We start from the raw sequence: 21,494 nt of genomic DNA, 5'->3' as shown, positions 1-21,494 counted from the left end.
AATGACTAATGATGTTGAATATCTTTTCATGGGCTCATTAGCCATTTGTATATCTTCTTTGGAAAAATGCCTATTTAAGCCCTTTGTCCTTTTATGAATTGTGTTGTTCACTTTTTGTTGTTGCTGAGTTGTAAGAGATCTTTACATAATCTGAATATGAATCCCTTATTAGATATGTGATTTGCAAATAGGTACTCTCATTCTGTAGGTTGTCTTCTCACTTTCTTGATAGTATCCTTCGATGTACAAAAGTTCTTAATTTTGATGAAGTCCAATTTACCTATTTTTTCTTTTGTTCCCTGTGCTTTTGGTGTCATATCCATGAAATCATTGCCAAATTCAATGTCAAGAAGACATTGGATTGTTTTCTTCTAAGAGTTTTATAGTTTTAGCTCTAAGTTTAGGTCCTTGATGCATTTTGAGTTAATTTTTATATAAGGTGTGAGGTAAGTGTTCTTTCCTTTGCAGATAGGTATCCAGTTTTCCCAGCACCACTTGTTGAAAGACTTTTTGAGCAGTCCTTTCCCCAGTGAATGGTACCCTTGGCTCCCTTCTTAAAATCAACTGATCTTACATATGAGGGTTTACTTCTGGGTTCTCTCTTCTATTTCAGTGGTCTATACGTCTGTCCTTAAGCCAGTTCCACACTGTTCCAATTACTGTGGCTTTGTATTGAGTTTCAGAGTTGGGAAGTTTGAGCCCTCCAACTTTATTCTTCTTTTTCAGGATTGTTCTGGCTATATGAGGCCCTTGCAATTCCACATGAATTTGAAGATTGTTTGTTCTATTTCTGTGAAAAAAAGCTGTTGTAATTCTGGTAGGGATTGTGTGGTATCTGTAGACTGCTTTGGGTAGTACTGACACCTTAACAATGTTAAGTCCTCCTTTCCAAGAACATGGGATGTCTTTCCATTTATTTAGGTCGTCTTTAATTTCATTCAGCCATGTTTTACAGTTTTCACTGTGCAAGTCTTTCATCTCTTTGGTTAGATTTATTTCTAAGTACTTAATTACTTTAGATGCTGTTGTGACTGGAATTACTTTCTTAATGTCCTTTTTGGATTGTTGATTGCTGGAATAAAAACACAACTGATCCTGCCTCTGTGTATCCTGCATCTTTACTGAATTCATTTATTAGCTCTAGTAGCTTTTTTTGTGGATTCTTTGGGATTTTCTATACATAGGATCATGTCATCTGCAAACAGATAATTTTACCTCTTCCCTTCCAATTTGGATGTCTTTTATTTCTTTTGACTCTACTTTTTTTTTAAATGTAAAAAATAGCTATTAGGGCTTCCCTGGTGGCGCAGTGGTTGAGAGTCCGCCTGCCGATGCAGGGGACACGGGTTCGTGCCCCGGTCTGGGAAGATCCCACATGCCGCAGAGCGGCTGGGCCCGTGAGCCATGGCTGCTGAGCCTGCGCATCCGGAGCCTGTGCTCTGCAAGGGGAGAGGCCACAACAGTGAGAGGCCCGCCTACCGCAAAAAAAAAAAAAAAAAAAAAAAAAAAAAAAAAAAATAGCTATTAATTTTTAGTCAATAGTTATTTAAGTTTACAAACATTTCATACCAATTTTCATCCTCATTACTATTTTTTGCTCCTTCTCTCTTGGTTTAATTATTTTCTTGCTAAAGTTCATCCTCTAAGAAATGTCCATTTCAATTTTTTGGATTTGACACCAAAAGCAAAGGCAACAAAAGAAAAAATAAACAAGTGGGACTATATCAAATTAAAGAACTTCTGCACAGTAAAGGAAACCAGCAACAAAATGAAAAGGCAGCCTACTTAATGGGAGAAAATATTTCAAATCATATTCTGATAAGGGATTAATATCAAACTATATAAAAAACTCATACAACTCAATAGCAAACAAAAACAAAACAAAAAAACAATCTGATTAAAAAATAGGCAGAATAGACATTTTCCCAAAGAAGTCATACAGATGGCCAACAGGTACATGAAAAGGTGCTCAGCAGCACTAATCATCAGGAAAATGCAAATCAAAACCACAATGAGACATCACCTCACACCTGTTAGAATGGATATTTTTAAAAAGGCAAGAAATCGCAAGTGTTGGCAAGGATGTGGAGAAAAGAAAACACTTGTGCACTGTTGATGGAAATGTAAATTGGTGCAGCCATTATGGAAAGCAGTGTGGAGGTTCCTCAAAAAATTAAAAATAGAACTACCATATGATCCAGCAATTCCACTTCTGAGTATTTATCTAAAGAACTGCTCAGAAAGATATCTGCACCCCCATGTTCATTGCAGCATTATTTATAGAAACCAAGATGTAGATGCAAGCTAAGTGTCCACTGACGGATGAAGTGATGATAGAGAAAATGTGATACATATACACAATGGAATATTATTTGGCCATAAAAAAGAAGTAAATTTTGCCATTTGTGACAACAAGAATGGACCATGGGGGCATTCTGCTAAGTGAAATAAGACAGAGAAAGACAAATACTGTATTATCTCACTTATATGAAGAATCTGAAAAACAAAACAAAACAACAAAAAAACAAGCTCATAGATACAGAGAACAGACTGATGGTTGCCAGAGGCAACCATTTTGGGGGATGGGCAAAATGGGTGAGGGGGTCAAAAGGTACAAACTTCCAGTTATAAATAAGTCATGGGGATGTAATGTACACCATGTGACTATAGTTAATAATACTGGCACGTTTAAAAGCTGCTAAGAGAGTAAATCTAAAAAGTTCTCATCACAAGAAAAAAATTCTGTAACTATGTGTGGTGATGAATAATAACTAGGCTTACTGTGGTGATCATTTCACAACATATACAAATACCAAATCATTATGTTGTACACCTGAAACTAATAGAACGTTGTATGTCAATTATACCTCAAGGTAAAAAAAAAAAAAAAAGAAAAAAAAATTGAAAGAAAAAAAAGAAAGGTCCATTTCACAACATATATGTATGTCAAGTCATTATACTGTACACCTTAAATTTATATAGTGTTGTATGTCAATTATATCTCAGTAAAACTGGGGGGAAAAGTTGGAAATTATTCAAGAAAAAAAGTAAAGAAAGAATGGTCCACAATCACTTATCTGAAATCCTTGGGACCTCTCTGTTTTGGAACTGACAAATTTTGGGGTTTTATAAAGGCAACATGTTAGACAAACTAGCTGTGGTATAACACAACCACTGGGGCTGGGGAAGCAGCCCAGAGTCAAGCATATTAAAATTTCCACAGTGAAACATATAGTCACACTTGGTAGGATAAATAAAGACCAAAGACAGCCTCATAAACTAGTTCAGGTCAAGTGTGCCCACAAATGAGTTTGCTGAAAACTTACCGAAGAAACCTTGTTTTTTAAGCTTTTTTGATTTCTGAATTGTGAATTTCTGAATACTCATAGACCTGTCATTTACACAAAAGTCTGTGGGTGGTAAATACTCTTGCTTTTCATATGCCTGAAAATACCTTTATTTTACCCTCTGGAGTTATGATTTAACCAGGTGGAGAATTCTGGATTGCCATTTATCTTCCCTCAGCACTTTAAGGGTACTACTCCATTGTCATCTGGCACCTATCATTGTTGTCAAGATGCCACCAGTCAAACTCCTGACATTCTTGATGGAGTTAATCATTCTTATCATTCATATAAGCTATATTCTTTATTGTTAATGTTCTGCAGATTCTACAATGTGTCTACCATGTAGGTTTATTTTTGTTTATCTTGCTCAGGACTTTCACCTGACTTATGTGTTTTGTCAAATATGTAAATTTCTCAGCCAGTATCTTTAAAAATATTGCTTCTTTGCCATTTTCTCTATCCTTTTCTTCTAAGTCTCCTATTAGATATACATTGTTGTGTCTCAGTGTCTCTCACCTGTCCTTTTATAGTTTTTAGCTCTTGATCTTTGTGTTACACTTAATATTATCTTCTAAATTATGAATTCTCTATTCTATTATGTCTGGTCTAGAGTTCATTCTCTCTCAGTTTTTAAAAAAATTCAATTAACTTTTTTATTTCTAGAACTTTCAACTCATCTTTTAAGGCTTATACATGGCTTTGTTTCATTTTGCCTGTTCTTGTTTCCCAATTTTTGTTCTCTCTTAATTTTTTTATTGAAGTATAATTGATTTACCATGTTGTGTTAGTTTCTCATATACAGCAAAGTGATTTAGATATATATATATGTATATATTCTTTTCTATTATAGGTTATTATAAGATATTGAATACAGTTCCCTGAGCTTTACAGTACAACCCTTGTTGTTTATCCATTTTTTGTTCTCCTTTTATATTACTACTATTCCTTCCTTTTTCTCCCTGAGGATCCTAAACTTCATTTCAAAATCAATTTAAAATAATTAATTAACTTTATTTTCTCTGGAGTAAATTTATATTTCAATTGCTGGGTTTATTGGCTCTTTTTCTTAGCATCAGTTTTCCTTATATGTTTTGGAATTGCAGTGTGCAAACTCATCTTAAGTGGCAGGCTTTATTCTCTCTACTTGTTTATTCTCTCACTGTCTCCTGGAGACAGATCCTAGTTCAGAACTAGGTATTATATTGGATGACTTAAGACTCCATTCCTGATGATACTGGGGATATCACAGAGACCACAGAGACTATCACTGAATCCCTGAGTAGCTTAGACCTGAGTAGCAAGACTAAGTCCTGACTACAAGGGTGTCTGCTTCCTCTTGTACTCCCAGGTTTTATATAAGCCATTTCCCAGATAGCAATAATAAGTTTTTTTTTGAATCCCCTTTAAAGGGGTGGAAGAAGAAAAGTCTGGCTTTAGTCTCTTGCCCTGTGTGTGACACTTTTAGTCTTTACTATTCCACGAGAAATGAGCACTTAGTTACCTATGCTTCTTCTGAACCCAGAGCACAGGAGGCCTAAGGTTTTAGTCCAATGAACATTGTGGTTTTGTTTAGTTCCTGGTCTATAGGTGAATTTATTTTGATTTTACACATGGCTATATCCTTTAAATTTTCTCTCAGAAAATTTTATCATTACCATGTGTTTGGAATGGATAGGAGGACCAAATCACAAACACTGCAAACCATTATGACCAGAAATCCAAAAGAAACTTTCTACCTGCATAAAAATGTACCTTCTTGGGGCTTCCCTGGTGGCGTGGTGGTTGAGAGTCTGCCTGCCGATGCAGGGGACACGGGTTCGTGCCCCGGTCCGGGAAGATCCCACATGCAGCAGAGCGGCTAGGCCTGTGAGCCATGGCTGCTGAGCCTGTGCGTCCGGAGCCTGTGCTCCGCAGTGGGAGAGGCCACAACAGTGAGAGGCCCGCGTACCGCAAAAAAAAAAAAAAAAAAAAAAAAAAAAGTACCTTCTTATTAATTTTTCATTGTATTTAACTAAACTGAAATGTTCTTTAATAGTCATGAATCTTGAGAACAAATTAGTGGTTACCAGAGGGGAGAGGGGTAGATGGAGGGGCAAAATCAGTGGAGGGGATTCAGAGGTACAAACTACTAGGTATAAAATAAATAAGTTACAAGGATGTAACGTACAACACAGGGAATATAGTCAATATTTTATAATAACTTTGTATGAAGTGTAATCTATAAAATATCTAATTACTATTCTGTACATCTGAAATTAATATAATATTGTAAGTCAACTATACTTCAATAAATAAATAAAATTGGATCACAAATTTTGAAAAAAGAAGTTATCAATCTTACTTGTAAAATCAAACAAAAAAGTTCCTAAAAATATCTTAAAGGCCATACAAAAGTATATCAGATGCCTGCCTCAAACAGAGTTCTCCAAAAAACAGTATTTAAACTTCATTGAGCAAATTCTTTCATTTTCCTTAAGTTGTTGGTTTTATTCCCTTGAGATGTCAATTTTTTTTAGTTTGAAATAATATCAAATTTACAGAAAAGTTACAAGAATAGCACAAAGGATTCCTGTATATCCCTTACCTAGATTACCTGAATGTGAATATTTTACTACATTTGCTCTCAGTACAACATTCTTTCTCTCTCATTCTCTCTCTACTCTGTCACACCCATACATATATGTATAAATATAGATATTTATATATATTATATTTCAGAACTGTTTAACAGTAAGTTGTAGACATGATGCTCCTTCACCCCTAAACGCAGTATGTATTTCCTAAAAAATAAGTAATTCTCTTATGTAACAATAGTACAATGAACAATATCAGAAATTAAAATCAATATAATACTTTTATCTAATCTACAGACCTTATTAAGATTTCACCAATTGTTCCAGTAATGTCTCCTTTATAGGAAAAGAAAATTCAAGATGATACATTGCACTCAGTTGTCATGATTTTTTAGTCTCCTTTAATCTGAAACAGTTCCTGGGTCTTTCTTTGTATTTCATGACATTGACATTTTTAAAGAGCACAGATTGTACTCCAATTTGGGTTTGTCTGATGTTTCCTCATGATTAGATTCAGGTTATACTCTTTTGGCAGGATTATCACAGAAGTGATGCTGAGTTTTCCCAGTGCATCATATCAAGAGGCACTTGCTGTGGATTAGTCTAATTACTGGTGATATCAACTTTGGTCATTTAGGTAAAGCAGTGTCTGCTAGGTTCACCCACTGTGGAGCTATCCTTTGTAATCAGTAAGTATCTTGTGGGGAGATACTTTGAGGCTGTGGAAATATACTGTTACTCTTCAAACTTTCATTTGCTACTTTCAGCATCTACTGATAATTCTTGCCAGAAACAATAAAAATTATGATGGTTTTGCCAAATGGTTATTTTTCCCCTAATTACATCATTTCATCTACCTTTATAAGTTGACTTTCTACAATAAAGAGAAGATACATGTAAATATTTTTATTTCTTGTTCCTTCTTATACTATAGGTAGCATAATACAGATATTCTTTTGTCCAATTCATAGGGATCTGATGATTTTTTTTAAGCTGTCATGAATAAAAAGTTCAAGAACTCTCTGTTTGGATCCTCTGGCCACAAGAGAACCAAAGATATCAAAATTAAAATGTCTCTGAATTATATCATTTTTATCTTAAAAGGTACAAATAAATTTATTAGAATGAAATTGAGAACAAATGTCTCAAATTGATTTTAACAAGAAAATAAATTATTTAAATTTCATAGTTTTCGCATTTTATTTGCTTAATAGTTAATTCTAGAGTAACAGATCAAGAAAATACAGCAGAAGCTGTGTTTAAAATTAATGACTTTATAACCAGACATTTGTAAACATGTTAAGTAATGAGTTCTTGATAAAATTTCATTTTCTCATTTAATAACAAAGGCTGTTTACACAGAAAAAAGTCAACAGACTTCTATTAAATGGTATCTGTTTTCTCCTGAAAAACTAAAGAAGTTCTAAGAATTCGTTTATGGTATCAATTCCACATAAACACCTCAATTTTGGATATTAAAAAGCAAAAAGTCAGAATTGATTTAAATTACTTTGGTGAAGTGGCCAGTAACTCAAGGACTACCAAAGAAAGAATTAAATATAAATGTCATCGTAGTACATTTACATACATAGCCATTCACATTCTAGATAAAGAAATAACAAAGAGCAAAAGGACCAAATTAAAATATTCCAGTTCATTTTCAATGTGCCAAGAGGCAAAAGTTCAAAATTCCTATAGTATTTCATATCTTCCAGGTACTCCTTGCTCTTACTCAAAATGAAAACTGCCAATGAGCACTGACCTACACAGTTAAATTGGATTGCAGCAGTTTGGTCTTCTTAGGCCAGTCTCTTATCTCCTTTTTTCTTTCTAAAATCAGGCAAGCTCATTAGAATATACTATCTTTTGTTAGAATTGGGACTGTTTTTTGCTGTTTTGAGATGAGCTTTATTTGCAAGAAATCCTAAACAGATCTACCAAAAAAGTAAAATATGAGAACAGATCACACCCAATTATGCAGCACAAACTGGCCACACCAAGGTGATAAATACACAGGGTAGAGATCAACCTCTGAAAAATAAATAAGATCAAAGGTCCAAACATTTTAGAAAGAATCATGATTTAAAGTAACCCTTTATTGCTTCTTGAAGCAGAAGGAAAAAAGATATTCCATATAGAGGGAATAGAAAACTTTTGTGGCATATTTCCCATTAATGGATTGGAAAAATTAGCAGACTGGCATTTTGTGCTGCAGAAAGTCACCAAACCCTAAAGGTGTATTCCTGGGGCATGGTTTGGTCCCCAGAACTAACTAAGCCTGGGTTTGTTCTTTCCTTCCTTGTGAAGTTCAGATGAAGCCTAAGCTCTTAAATGTTTTCTTTCCATTGCCTATCTGCTATAGAATTTTGCAATGCTAACTTGATGAGAGAAATCAGTGAAGCATGTCAGCTTGGTCTATGTTGCAGAACCCCAAAGTATTATAGTTTCGGCAACACACTTGAATAGAAGTTACCTCACACCAATTTCTTTATTATAGTACTACAAAGAAATTTCTGCATTAAAGTTCAATGCAGAATTTCTAAAACCATCTAACTCTCTACTGAGCTGTTATAATCTATTGTTCAAACATACAATACACCTATAACAGGAAAAAAATAAATGAACATCATGACCCTGTATCCAAGGAGAAATTTGACCAAGTGTGTGTGTTTTTTAAAAATTAATTAATTAATTGATTGATTGATTGATTGATTTTTGGCTGCTTTTGGTTCTTCGTTGCTGTGCGTGGCTTTCTCTAGTTGCGGCGAGCAGGGGCTACTCTTTTTTTTTTTTTTTTTTATGGTATGCGGGCCTCTCACTGTTGTGGCCTCTCCCGTTGTGGAGCACAGGCTCTGGACGCCCAGGCTCAGCGGCCACGGCTCACGGGCCCAGCTGCTCCGCAGCATGTGGGATCCTCCCGGACCGGTCACAACCCCGTGTCCCTTGCATCGGCAGGTGGACTCTCAACCACTGTGCCACCAGGGAAGCCCCAGGGACTACTCTTCGTTGCGATGCAAAGACTTCTCATTGCGGTGGCTTCTCTTATCGTGGAGCACAGGTTCCAGGTGCGCGGGCTCAGAAGTTGTGGCTTGTGGGCTCTAGAGCGCAGGCTCAGTAGTTGTGGTGCACAGGCTTAGTTGCTCCGCAGCATGTGGGATCTTCCCAGACCGGGGCTCGAACCCGTGTCCCCTGAATTAGCAGGCAGATTCTTAACCACTGTGCCACCAGGGAAGCCCACCACGTGTGGTTTTAACATATGGTACATTTGGAATATGGTTCTGCTCATAGATATGCATCCGGTGAATCGACTGCAGGTTATCTTCTCTGTTGGCCAGGAAGATATAAGTGCAAGCAGTACAGAAAATAGAAAGCTGCCATGCCGCAGGTGGACGCTCACAATCCTCTTCACCTTCTCATTCTCAGCACTGGCTAAACCAGAACTAGAATATCTGAGATCATTGGCTTCTAAAAAAAAAAATCTCCAATTTAGGAATTAACCCAATAGGGACTAATCAATCTTCAGTCACTGTCTAGGGATAGGTGAACAAACTTGTGAGAACTGAGCTGCCCCTGTGGTGGATGAGATTGGTAATTTCTGCAACAGTAAAACAACTAAATCAGAAGCTTATCGGTTCACTCTAATGCCTTAGCGTTGGCATTTCATACCAAGGTTTTTTTCTGCCTGACTGAGTAATCCTCAGTAGCAGAGCTAGTTTTCAGACCATGACATCAGTGAGATCATATTCTACTGCATTATGAAGTGAAAAACTCATGAGACAGCCTCAGGCCCCGAGAGCTATGAAAAGCTTCTGCAATGGGAAGCATAAGCAGTTGGTTACTTGGTTACTTCACGAAGTACTCTTCTGTCACCAAACCCCAGAAAGAATCTTCTTAAAGCAGTGGAAGAGAGCACTTGTCCCATCCTGGGCAGATGCCAAGGGGAAAGGAGAGTGTTTCCAGATAGGGTGATCACCAAGCAAATTCTCCCCAGAAGACTAAGCAAAGGACTTCGTTCTCATATGCTGCTTCTCTGAAAGTAAACTGCTCTCCTCTGGATCTTTATTCATAACTCAGTTAGGCCCCTTGCCAGAGTTGAAAAATGTCTCAAACTCCCTTTTCAAGCCTTCCAACTTCAAAACTGATTGCCGAAGGCCTGGCATGCTATGGTAAACTCTCAACTGCATATCAATTCCTTACCCACTTGTATCAGTAGAAAAGCAAGATGATTCATTAACATCTGTTTATCCCTTGCAGTTTTAAGTGTTAAGGAACATCTCTTTTATATTGCTCTTTACTCCATGCCAATAGAAACAGGCAAATACATATACCTCAGGATGGGAAATCAATGCACAGAGAGAGCACTGGGAGAAAATTACTGCATACATACTCTTTACAGCATGCTAGAAATTTAAATTACAAAAAGACAACGTAGCAATTTAGAAAATGCTTTTCATATACTATAAAAAAACAGGAAATAAAATTATGTGTACATTATAATTTTAACTACAATAAAGTAGGTCTACAATAAGGGAAATGATTTAAAAAATTTAAAAGAATTATATTTACTCATTGTATTAGGATTGTTAGCTTCTAATTGATTTCTTTGTCTTCCATATATTCTACAATATTATTATATGTTACATTTTTGTAAGAAAAATATTTTTTAACAACAGTTACCATAAATCTCTAGTTTTTCTCATTCCTACAAGGCCTTTAAACACAGGTCTTGATAACAGAACTTCCAGGAGCTTGCCTAATTTCACTTGAAATCAAGAGTAATTGTGTTTCCATGATTTCTCTGGGGAAACATCTCCTAGCCTTACAGGAAAAATGTCTGGACAAAGAATGTTCCTCCTTAGAATGCTGCAGTATTTCTGTTATGTCTTACCTCCTGCTACATGTTACATCTCACATATTTTCTTATGTGGTCTCTAAACCTGTTACCTGTTCTTTCTTTCTCTTTGGCTCTACCTTTCAACTTCTGTATCTCTTCTGTCAACAGGCTCATCCCACCGGTACTATTTTTTTCTGCTACTGAAGTTAAATTTAGTGCCGCAGGTAAGGCTCTCCTTAGTCATCCTGCCATTCCTTCCCTACAGTGTGATCACTCTCTACCTCCAGACCCCAAAACAGCTTTTGTCTGTTTTACTGCCAGATCACATATCATATTCTTATCTAGTTTCTTGTCAGTTTTCTTCTTTAGCTTTTTCAGCTCAATACTAGTTTCCTTCCAGGTTTTTCCCACCCATTGCATATCTGAGCTTTGTACAACAGTAGATGACATTTTAAGGAACATTCTCTTTTCTGCCTACAGCTATAGCTTCTAGGATTTTTTGTATCATCCTTTTGTTCTCACTAGGATCCCCAATATGGTCGCATTAGCATCACCTGTAGATCTCATTGAAGACCCAACCCTATTTTTTGGGTCCCTTAAATGTTAAAAACACTTTCCCTGCTACCACACCCCCCCCGCCCCCGCCACCCCATTCAGGAGCTGGAGGCGTTACAGTTATCAGCTCTCTCGGTTCAAAGCCAGCAAGTAATTCTCAAACCACCATCCTTTGTTCTTGTTCAAGATGATATGAATTAGGCTGAGAAAAAAAATGCTTCATACAAATGCTTTAGTCATAGGCCAAAGTCTTGGATTTGATTATAATTCAAAATGATAATAAAATTGAAGAGGTGTTGGAAACAAAGCAAACAGGGTTTGTTCTGTTAGAGCCACACACATCAGTCTTGCGGCTGCTGATTCCATTCTCTTCTAGGTTATTATTTCATCTTATCATGTCTTGTGTTACACTATTACCATTATCTCCAGAGTTACCTTCTTTGTGTTGTTTTTTGTTTTATCTCCAAAGTTGGTCTCACTTTTTAGAAAATAAATGCAGTTTCTTTTGGTAGCCATGTATACTTATTTATTTAAAGCTACTGGTAAATCCATTTATATTTTTAAAATACTCATTTTCCTGACTTTAGGTGAAAGCTATTTTGTTTTCTCTTACCTTTCCAAGTTCAAGTCCATTCTTTTCAATTTTTTGCATTAGCTAGGAACTCCTAAAATGAGAGCTCCATGCATACATGATTAAAGTAGCCTTAATGATTCAGTAGTCTATGATGGAAATAAGTCAGTTTCTTCCTGATACCTTTATAAAAATCTCTTCAAATTTTCTTATTAACTCATCAGATTTCAATGTCACTTTGATTTGTTTTCTTATTTCCAACAGAGAATTTTATTTCTAAAGATATATGAGGGAAGCACATGCCGTGGAGCAACTAAGCCCGTGAGCCACAACTACCGAGCCTGGGCTCTAGAGCCCCCGAGCCACAACTACTGAAGCCCGTGCGCCTAGAGCCCATGCTCCACAACAAGAGAAGCCACTACAATGAGAAGCCCACGCACCACAACAAAGAGTAGCCCTGGCTCACTGCAACTAGAGAAAAGCCCACACGCAGCAACAAAGACCCAATATAGCCAAAAATAAATAAATAAACAAATAAATAATAATAAAAAGATATATGAGGGAAGAACTCTAGATAGTAGGCAGGTTCTTACACAAAACTTTTGTAAACACTGAGAATCTAATGTGTTATTTGGTTAAAGACCTCAGAGAAAGAGGTGCCACAAAGTTTCTGAAGATCCTAGGATAGTTACTCCAGGAAATCTTAAAGAAAGAACATAAAAATTTAACAAGGGCCTCCCCGTTCCCCAAACACCTGTTTGTCAGGTGAAGTCTTGAATTCATTCACATAAAACTTTCTCTGTGACATAAAACTTCTTAATATTGACTTATTTTAGAACATTACCACTCTCTAATTCTTTACTTGGTGCCATTTAACCAACTACCAGTCTTCTAAAAAACAAAGGACATTTTTCAATATTCTTTTGTGATTGATTGAAAATCACAAAGCAGCTATAGATGACAGAACCTAATGAAAATCTATACTGAAAACTCACTTTTCCTGCCAAACCTTTAAAGATTCACTTTAAGTAAGAAATATTTTTTCTTTTTTTTTAAAAAAGAGGGACACAAACAATAACTTGGACATAAACTTGTACCTTAGAAAGTAAGATATTGGTAGAATTACCATATAATCCAGCAATTTCACTTCCAGGTTTATTGTCAAAAGAAATGAAAGTAGGGTCTCAGATATCTGTACACCCATGTTCATCGTAGTATTATTCACAATAGCCAAAAAGTGGAAGCAACCTAAGTGTCCATTGACAGGTGAATGAATAAACAAAATGTGATACATGCATACAATGAAATATTATTTAGCCTCAAAAAAGGAAGAAGATTCTGATACATGCTACGACATGGATGAACCTGGAGGACATTAAGCTAAATGAAAAAAGCCAGTCACAAAAAGACAACTATTATATGATTCCACTTATTATATGTGGTATCCAGAGTAGTCAAACTCATAGAGATAAAAAGTAGAATGGTGGTTATCAGGGCATAGGGGGAGGAGGAAATGGGGAGTTAGTGCTTAATGGGTACAGAGTCCCGGTTTGGGAAGATGAAAAAATTCTGAAGATGGATGGTGGTGACGGCTGCAAAACAATGTGAATGTACTTAATGTCACAGAAATGTAGACTTAAAAATGGTTAAAATGGTAAATTGTATGTTATGTATATTCTACCACAATAAAAATAAAGAAATGAAGATACTGGTTAAGATAATAGTAGTAACGTAACACAAAAACCCAGTATGTATATTTATAGAATTGCCTGATGGAAGGAGAAATTGGAAGTTATAACCAAAACATTTTTTAGAGTGGGTTTGAAGTAAGAATGTCTACAGCTTTGTTACTGAAAGTGTGGACCAACGACGGCAGCATGGGTGTCCCTTAGAAGCCTCTTAGAGATCAGAATCTAGGCCCCACCCCAGACGTAATAAACCCCATTCTGCATTTTAACAAGATCTCCAGGTGATTCATAGACACATTAAAGTTTGAGAAGCACCAGTCTGGGGCAAATCTTACCACTTTTTAGCTGTGTGACTTTGGGCCAGGTACTTAACCACTTTGTGCCTCAATTATGTTTTATCTGTAAAATGGTGATAATAGGAATGCTTACTATATAAGGTTGCCAAAGATTAAATGTGATAATAATGCCTGTGGTATAATTCTTGGCACATTCAGGGACTATTAGCTATTATTATTACTTTGCTGTACAGAAAATCTGTGAAAGTTGATTTCAGGGACTTTTCTAAAAATAGTAAATTTAGGAAGTCAATATTTTCCAGATGATATGAATGGTGCCTGGCTTTTAAGAGATAATTGTGAAAAAGGATATATGGGAGGTAATAGTTTTGACAAAGTATGAAGGGGTGGAAATGACTTTCTTCAGAAGACCCAATATAGTAGAGAAAAGGTGTCAAATTCATTCACAGTGGGGGAATTTTTTTCTTGTTAAAGTATGTGAGGACCAGACAAACATTATTTACAAAATATAAATGGAATAGAAATACCTTTTGATGACAATGTCATATTTGAAAAATATTTTAGGGGATAAATGGTATGTTTTTCACATGTCTGAAATCCCACTGTGGGAGATAACCTTTCAGCTGAAATATCACAAATATATTTGACTTATGTGATAAAGGACCAATATTTGGCTAAGGAGCAAGCTGGAAGAGAGTGAAATAGTAACAAGGTGGAGAGACAAAAAGGACAGCTACATAGGCGTCCATGAACTTCTAGCACCTGGGTCACAATTCTCAGAAGATGTCACCAAGTTCCTAACCTAATTTCTCCAACTGGGGATCTTTCCTTGTCCCAGAAAAGACTTCTGAAGACAGAGAGGATTAAAAAAAATATATATTGTTAAGAAGCGAGGTTGCTGGGCTTGCACTTTACTAGCCGGAATCCCTTTATCTTTCCTGAGAGCCCCCCAGATCTCTTTTATTCTAGGTCAGTAATTTAACACTCTCAGCTCTCAATTCAAAGCCAGTAATGACCTTGCTGTGCTGAATTATTAGCTTAGGATATAGAAAGAGAGAGAGAGGGAAGGGGGAAAGAAAAAAAAACCCTAAAAACAACAGAGGCCTTTTGATCAGAGCACCAAACTGCAGTTCGCTGTAACTCAAGCTGCCCATTCTTATATGGCAGGTATTAAGGACTCCCCCTGCCAGGCAGGACCCTATTAAAAGACAATAGCTGTTTGAAAAGGGTAAGCAAGTTGATATGGATATAATAGGCCACATATGGGGGCCCTTTTCTACTCTGAAATAAAGCTCCTTCTTAAGAGTTGTGAGCTGGGAAATCCAGTATTCAGTAAGGCAGGAGGAGGAGGAGATATAATAGAAGAGAGTGGGTAGCCATGCAGAAATGCTTGAAGGTGCTTCAGGAAAAAGGGACGAGGGCTTTGGGGAGCCTGCAGCGATGAGCATCAATCAGTGAGCGTAGAGGCTTTCAGAATGGCCAGGTGCTCTTAGGTCCCCAAGAGGTTTTTAGGACCAGTGATGACAAAGATTTGGCTGGAACTAATATAGTGGTTAGTTTCTCTAATGGGTTAACAACAGCAACAAAAAACCAAGCAGCAAACTAGTAAGCTCTTGCCAGGAATGATGCAGCTGGCAAAAAGTAATCCTTTCTGCCTTGTTTTAAACAACCTAACATGCAAACATCCTAAACTCCTGATGAGTACCATCTAGTGCCACTAAATGTTCTTGTTATCTCTAGGATGATATTTTTAAAAAAAGAAAGAAAGAAAGAAAAAAGTCCTGCAGAACAGAGACAGTGAACTCCAAAGAAATTGCCTCTTGCCTGCAAACTACACACTTCCTCTGATGCAGAGAGGTAACCGCAGGACCTGGGACTTCTCACTTTATTAGCTAACCCATACTTGCTTATCTATCACCAAAACACTATGCCCATTAAAGGATGATGCTTTTTGAGGATCTTAAATCCACAACAGAATTTCCCAACTGTTTTAGCTATCTCTAAGATCTTGTATGTTACAAAACAAGGAAGGATTTAAGAGCGATTCAAGTGAAGGATTTAAGTGAATTAACAATTCAAAACAATTCAATTGTCTGAATTGAATTCAAACAATTCAAGTCGTTTATGACTAAATTCTGAATCCCTAAATTCCTAAGCAAAAATATCAGAAAGGTATTTTTCTTTCATCCACCACCCTTTGCTAATTGCCAAATGAACAGCTCTCCAATTCCCAACCACTGTAATTAATGGGCTAGCTTGATGGAATTTACAACCAAAGAAAAAACACAAGGGATCTCTTAACACTTGCTTGTTCCACTGAGCGGTCAACAGGGCACAAAACTGATCTTTAGCAAATTAAAGGGTTTTGCTGATTAAAGAGAAAATCTGGATTCCTAAGAAAAAAATTCTGTCTTACCACTAGGCTTAAAACTCCAAAATAAACATACGATTTTTACAAAAAGTTATTACAGATAATTGTTTCCATAAAATATCACAATTCTAAACTACTCTCCGTTATGTAGACTCATCTCAGATAGGGTCATCATGTAAGAAAGGAGGGACGAGCAATGGAGAGCAATGAAAAGAGTAACGGGGAACATCAAACACCACGCTCATTCCCTAATTCATGCCATAGCATATGGTGACCGTATTGTCGGAAGTTCAAATTGGGACACCTAGTCTAAAAAAGTTTTTATTTGGTGTGTGGGCCACTTCCAGGTGTGAGAAACAGCCTATAGATTTTTTATATATAGATATAGGTATAATGATTATGTTTAAATGCCATGCTAATTGATAAATATTAAATGTCATATCATTTGATAAATCTTAAAAGATATACAGCCTATATAATATGAAAAATAATATTCATTATACAGAACAGCATGAATAGTATGATACCATTGATATAAAACTACATGGGTGCATATGCAAGTAGACAAGATGTTTGAAAGAACAGAGAAAACGAAGGTAAGAAAAAAAATTAAAGAAAATTTCTCAGAACTGAAAGACATGAGTTCCCAGACCAAAAGGATCCTTAAAAGCCCAGCACAGGGCTTCCCTGGTGGCACAGTGGTCGGAAGTCCACCTGCTGATGGAGGGGACATGGGTTTGTGCCCCGGTCCGGGAGAATCCCACATGCCGAGGAGCGGCTGGGCCCGTGGGCCATGGCCGCTGAGCCTGCGCGTCCAGAGCCTGTGCTCTGCAACGGGAGAGGCCACAGCAGTGAGAGGCCCGCGTACAACAACAACAACAACAACAACAACAACAACAAAAAGCCCAGGACAATGAATGAATATAGATGCGCACCAAGGCACATCACTGTAAAAAAATTAGACTCCACCATTTTTTTCTTTAAGTGAACAAGCCAGTTTCTTTTTGTTTGTTTTTTTGTTTTTTTAACTTATTTTTTGGCCGTGTTGGGTTCTCGTTGCTGCTCGCAGGCCTCCTCTAGTTGCGGCTAGTGGGGACTACTCTTCATTGCAGGGCATGGGCTTCTCGCTGCAGTGGCTTCTCTTGTTGAGGAGCACAGGCTCTAGGTGTGTGGGCTTCAGTAGTTGCAGCACGCAGGCTCAGTAGTTGTGGCATGCAGGCCCTAGAGCACGCAGGCTTCACTAGTTGTGGCATGTGGGCTCTAGGGCACGCGGGCTTCAGTAGTTGTGGCACGCGGGCTCAGTAGTTGTGGCTTGTGGGCTCTAGAGCACAGGCTCAGTAGTTGTGGTGCATGGGCTTAGTTGCTCTGCGGCATGTGGGATCTTCCTGGACCAGGGATCGAACCCGTGTCCCCCTGCATTGGCAGGCAGATTCTTAACAACTGCACCACCAGGGAAGTCCTAGACTCCACCTTTTATGGAGTGTGGCAAGATCACTTTGTAGAAGAACATGTAGGATAGGAGACATTGGTGCGGCTATCTTTGGAAAATATAGTCTGCCACAGTTTCCCTCCCAAATTTACATTCCTCCCAAATGCAAAATACACCCTGCTCTCCTAAACCCCTAAAGTCTAACTCCATTTCAGCATCAACCCAAACTCCAGGATCTTGTCATATAAGTCAAAACCAGGTGCAGATGAAGTTCCTCAAGTACAACTTTTGGGGTACAGCTCCACAGTCTGATTACTCATCTAAATACCTGTAAACTGAGGAGATAAGTTATACGTTCCCATATGTACAATGATGATGCAGGCATAGGATAACCACAATAGACCTCCATTCAAAGAGAGGGAGAATAGGAGGCAATATGTAATCACTGGTCCATTGCAATTCTGAAATCCACATAGGCACATGTCTTATTTCCTTGATTTGGGCCCAATACCTCTTCCTGGTAATGATTTTCCATGACCTTTGACTCTATACTCTGAGCTTTTGGTTCCATCTTCTGAATCATACTTTCATTTCCATGAAACATTGCTTCAGTTTGTAGTGGAGGAGCTTTCTTGGCTTGTTTCCTGCCCATAGAAGTCTAGGGGTCCTAAGGTAACTTTTTGTTTTGTATTATCTCTATCCCCTTTAGTCCAAACTAGTGGTACTTCCCCCAATACAATTCTCTTGAAAACATAGGTTTTTCTTCATCAGACAAAAGCTGTACACCCAAATCTCCCTGAGACAGGCCTTATTTGGGTTTTCTTAGGCTGCAATGAGACAACACCCTTAAGATCTTTAGGTCTTTTGTCTATCTGAAAGAGTCTAAGAAGCTCCACCTTGAAATCTTTCTGAGGTTTTAACAAACAGTACATCTTTACTCTAAGACCACATTTTTCTGACAGCACTCTGTATTGATCTTTGCCTTGAGGCACTTTCTTACTTTGAGTATTTTTTCTGGTTAGAAAGACTGTCCCAAGCTCTCTATATTTCCTCTAAATCCTACCTGAAAACCAAACAGTTCATTTACATTTCCTATTCTTTCACATTACCAAAGGTAAAAAACAGTATTGACAAACTTCCTGTCACCGTATAACAGGGGTCCTCTTACCTCCAGCTTCCAATAACACTTTCCTCACTCTTTATTAAACCTTCATTGATAGCCTTCTTGAGGCCCATCAGACTTCTACTAACAGCCTCCTCAAGGTCTTTCTGATTTCTGCCTGCTGCCTGGTCTCAAAGCCAATGATGCATGTTTTAGGTTTTTGTTACTGCAGCAACTCACTCCCAGGAACAAATTTTGTTCAGACCTCTACTGCTGCGTAACAAACCACACCAAACTTGCTGGCATAAAAAATAAAAATTTTACTATGCTTGTGCATTCAGTAGGTTCAGGAATTATACAGAGTGCAGCAGAGACACCCTGTCTTTACTCCATGATGTCTGGGACCTAAATTGGAAAGGCTTGAATGGCTGGGGTCGACGCAAAGGGTTGGGGATAGAATCACCTGGAGGCTTCTTCACTCACATGCTGGGTGCCTAGACTGGGATGACTTGAAGACCAGGCTTGTGGCTGGGCTTCTTACACATGGCAGCTGGTTAGTAAGAGGGGTCCTGAGAGGGAATTTCTGAAAACCGAGATCCCAGAAACAGAATCCACATGGTCTTTTGTGACCTAGCCTTGGGAAGTCACAAAGTGTTACTTTATTATATTCATATTCAATGGGAGGGCACATAGACCCCACTTCTCCATGGCAGGAATACCAAAGAATGTGGGGTCCTTTTTTAAAACTATACACCAAAAACAAGGAAGAAAGAAGACAGGGAATCTGAAGGGTAATGGTGAAAGTCCAGAGATCCCTGATAACTGCTGTATAGCATATAGAGAGATAAAATAATAAAGATAAAGCAGATCAGAAGATTCTGGAGGAGACTTCTTTAAGGAGATAAAACAGAGAGAATAAATACATACAAATATTAATGTACTTGCTTCTGTCAGAGTCCTGGCAGTTAACAGATAATGCATTTAAAAAGGATAGCTGAGGAAAGTTTTTTAGAAAAAATATTTACAAAGGTGTGGACAGGGCTAAGGGAAAGTGGATTACCTAAGGGCCAGCAACAGTTAGGATCTGTTTTTACCCCTAGGCCTGAAGAGACAAGCAGAGGGAATGCTTCCTTGAATCCAGAAAGAGTAGGGACCATTCGACTTGAGCGGTGACCTTCAGTAGAGGAACAGAGCCAATGCAGCCCACAGCAAACTGGTAGAAAGAGAAACAAGTGAATAGATATCCCAATCTCACTCTCTCTCCTCCTGCCCTTCAATCTCCTGCCAGTACCTCCTACTGGCTTTAGCCCAAATGGAAGCCACAGGGCAAGGGAGCCTATGGATTAAAATCCATACAGATCAGTCCTCCAGAGCAGAGAAATGTAGAGAGTGGATCTGGAGAGGCAAGTGGAAAATAAATAGCACAATACTAAAGGGAAATTTACTCAAGTGGGTAGAATTTGGTTCAGTTGGTGATAAGTCTACAGGAAATTAACCAAACAAGAAAAAAGAGGGAGGGGGGTAATTGTAGGGGCGAGAAGATTGCACAAAATAGTTCAGGGGTCAACAGTGTTTGCATAGTTATAAAATATAAACACTGAATAATGATACAACAAAAACCTTGATAGGAGTATACTGGGAGTTGTGGTGGGTGAGCAAAGGCACACATGTGCAGTAAAGGGTGTTAAAGGGCATTAGGGTTATATCTTACACAGCAGGAAGTCAATAGATAGTGCCTGGATTTGAAAAAAATCAAGAAGTAGCAACATAAGCTAGTCATTTAGAGGTCTAGAAATAAATGCCAAAAAAATCACTCTGAGTTGAAAGTGGTTATCTCTGAGGAAAGGGAAACTAAATTGAGAGTTGGAGGAATGCTTTTTTTTTTTTTTTTTACAATTCTTATAGAACTATTTCACTCTTTAAACTGTATGCATGTATAACTCTGATTTTAAAAAATAAATAAATTAGGAAAAGAATACTCAGCTTAGAAGGCTACCTGTTCTGTGACACCTTCCCTGACCCTTCAAGCTTAATTAAGATATCTGTCCTCTGGACAGTCTTATTCTTAGCACCTTAAACCTCTAGTTAGCTCAAATCACAATTAATTTAATCATTGGCTTATTTGACCGTGAGTACCCTCAAGGTAGGGACCATGCCTTATTAGTCATTGTTTCTCCAGCACCTGTCATAAACCAAGGCATAACAGGTATGTAAGAAATATTTCCTGAATTGAATGATCTCAGTCAATGGCACCAATACCCTACCAGTCACATAGGATAGAAAACTATCTTTCTAACCCCTCACTGAAATATCTTCCTGAGCTCCATTACCTCACTTCAATAGGCTGAATATTTGTGTCCCCTTCAAAATTCATATGTTGAAACCTAATCCCCAATGTGATTGTATTTGGAGATGGGGCCTTTGGGAGGTAGGTCATGAGGGTGGAGCTCTCATGAATGGGATTGGTGCCCTTTTTATAAGAGGCTCAGAGGAGCTTCCTCGCCCCTTCCACCATGGGAGTATACAGCAAACAGATGGTCATCTATGAACCAGGATGCAGGGCTCAGCAGACATGGAACCTGTCAGCCTTGACCTTGCACTTCAAGCCTCCAGAACCGCAAGGAATAAATTTCTGTTGTTTATAAGCCACATAGTCTATGACAGTTTGTTATAGCAGCTCGAACAGACTAACCCACTGACCACAGACCTTCTGTCATTCTCTAAATAC

General features: G+C 37.8%; 1 protein-coding gene across 3 annotated transcripts in view; it reads right to left on the bottom strand.

Annotated features, from left to right (window-relative positions):
• The window catches only part of CSTPP1 (centriolar satellite-associated tubulin polyglutamylase complex regulator 1), a 200,703-nt gene that overhangs the window by 122,045 nt on the left and 57,164 nt on the right, over positions 1-21,494 (bottom strand). The window contains exon 1 of one of the 3 annotated variants that reach the window (XM_081241020.1): positions 12,978-13,032. The exons of the other annotated variants lie outside the window; for them this stretch is intronic. Within the exon in view, the coding sequence (XP_081097146.1) occupies positions 12,978-13,009 (32 nt within the window). The 5' untranslated portion in view covers positions 13,010-13,032. Of the gene's footprint in view, positions 1-12,977; positions 13,033-21,494 lie in introns of those variants that run through there. 3 annotated transcript variants of the gene reach the window in all.

This window comes from Mesoplodon bidens, assembly GCF_964165515.1.
Source record: "Mesoplodon bidens genome assembly, chromosome: 7".
NCBI lineage: Eukaryota > Metazoa > Chordata > Mammalia > Artiodactyla > Ziphiidae > Mesoplodon > Mesoplodon bidens.
This window is presented reverse-complemented; position numbering and strand designations above follow the sequence as displayed.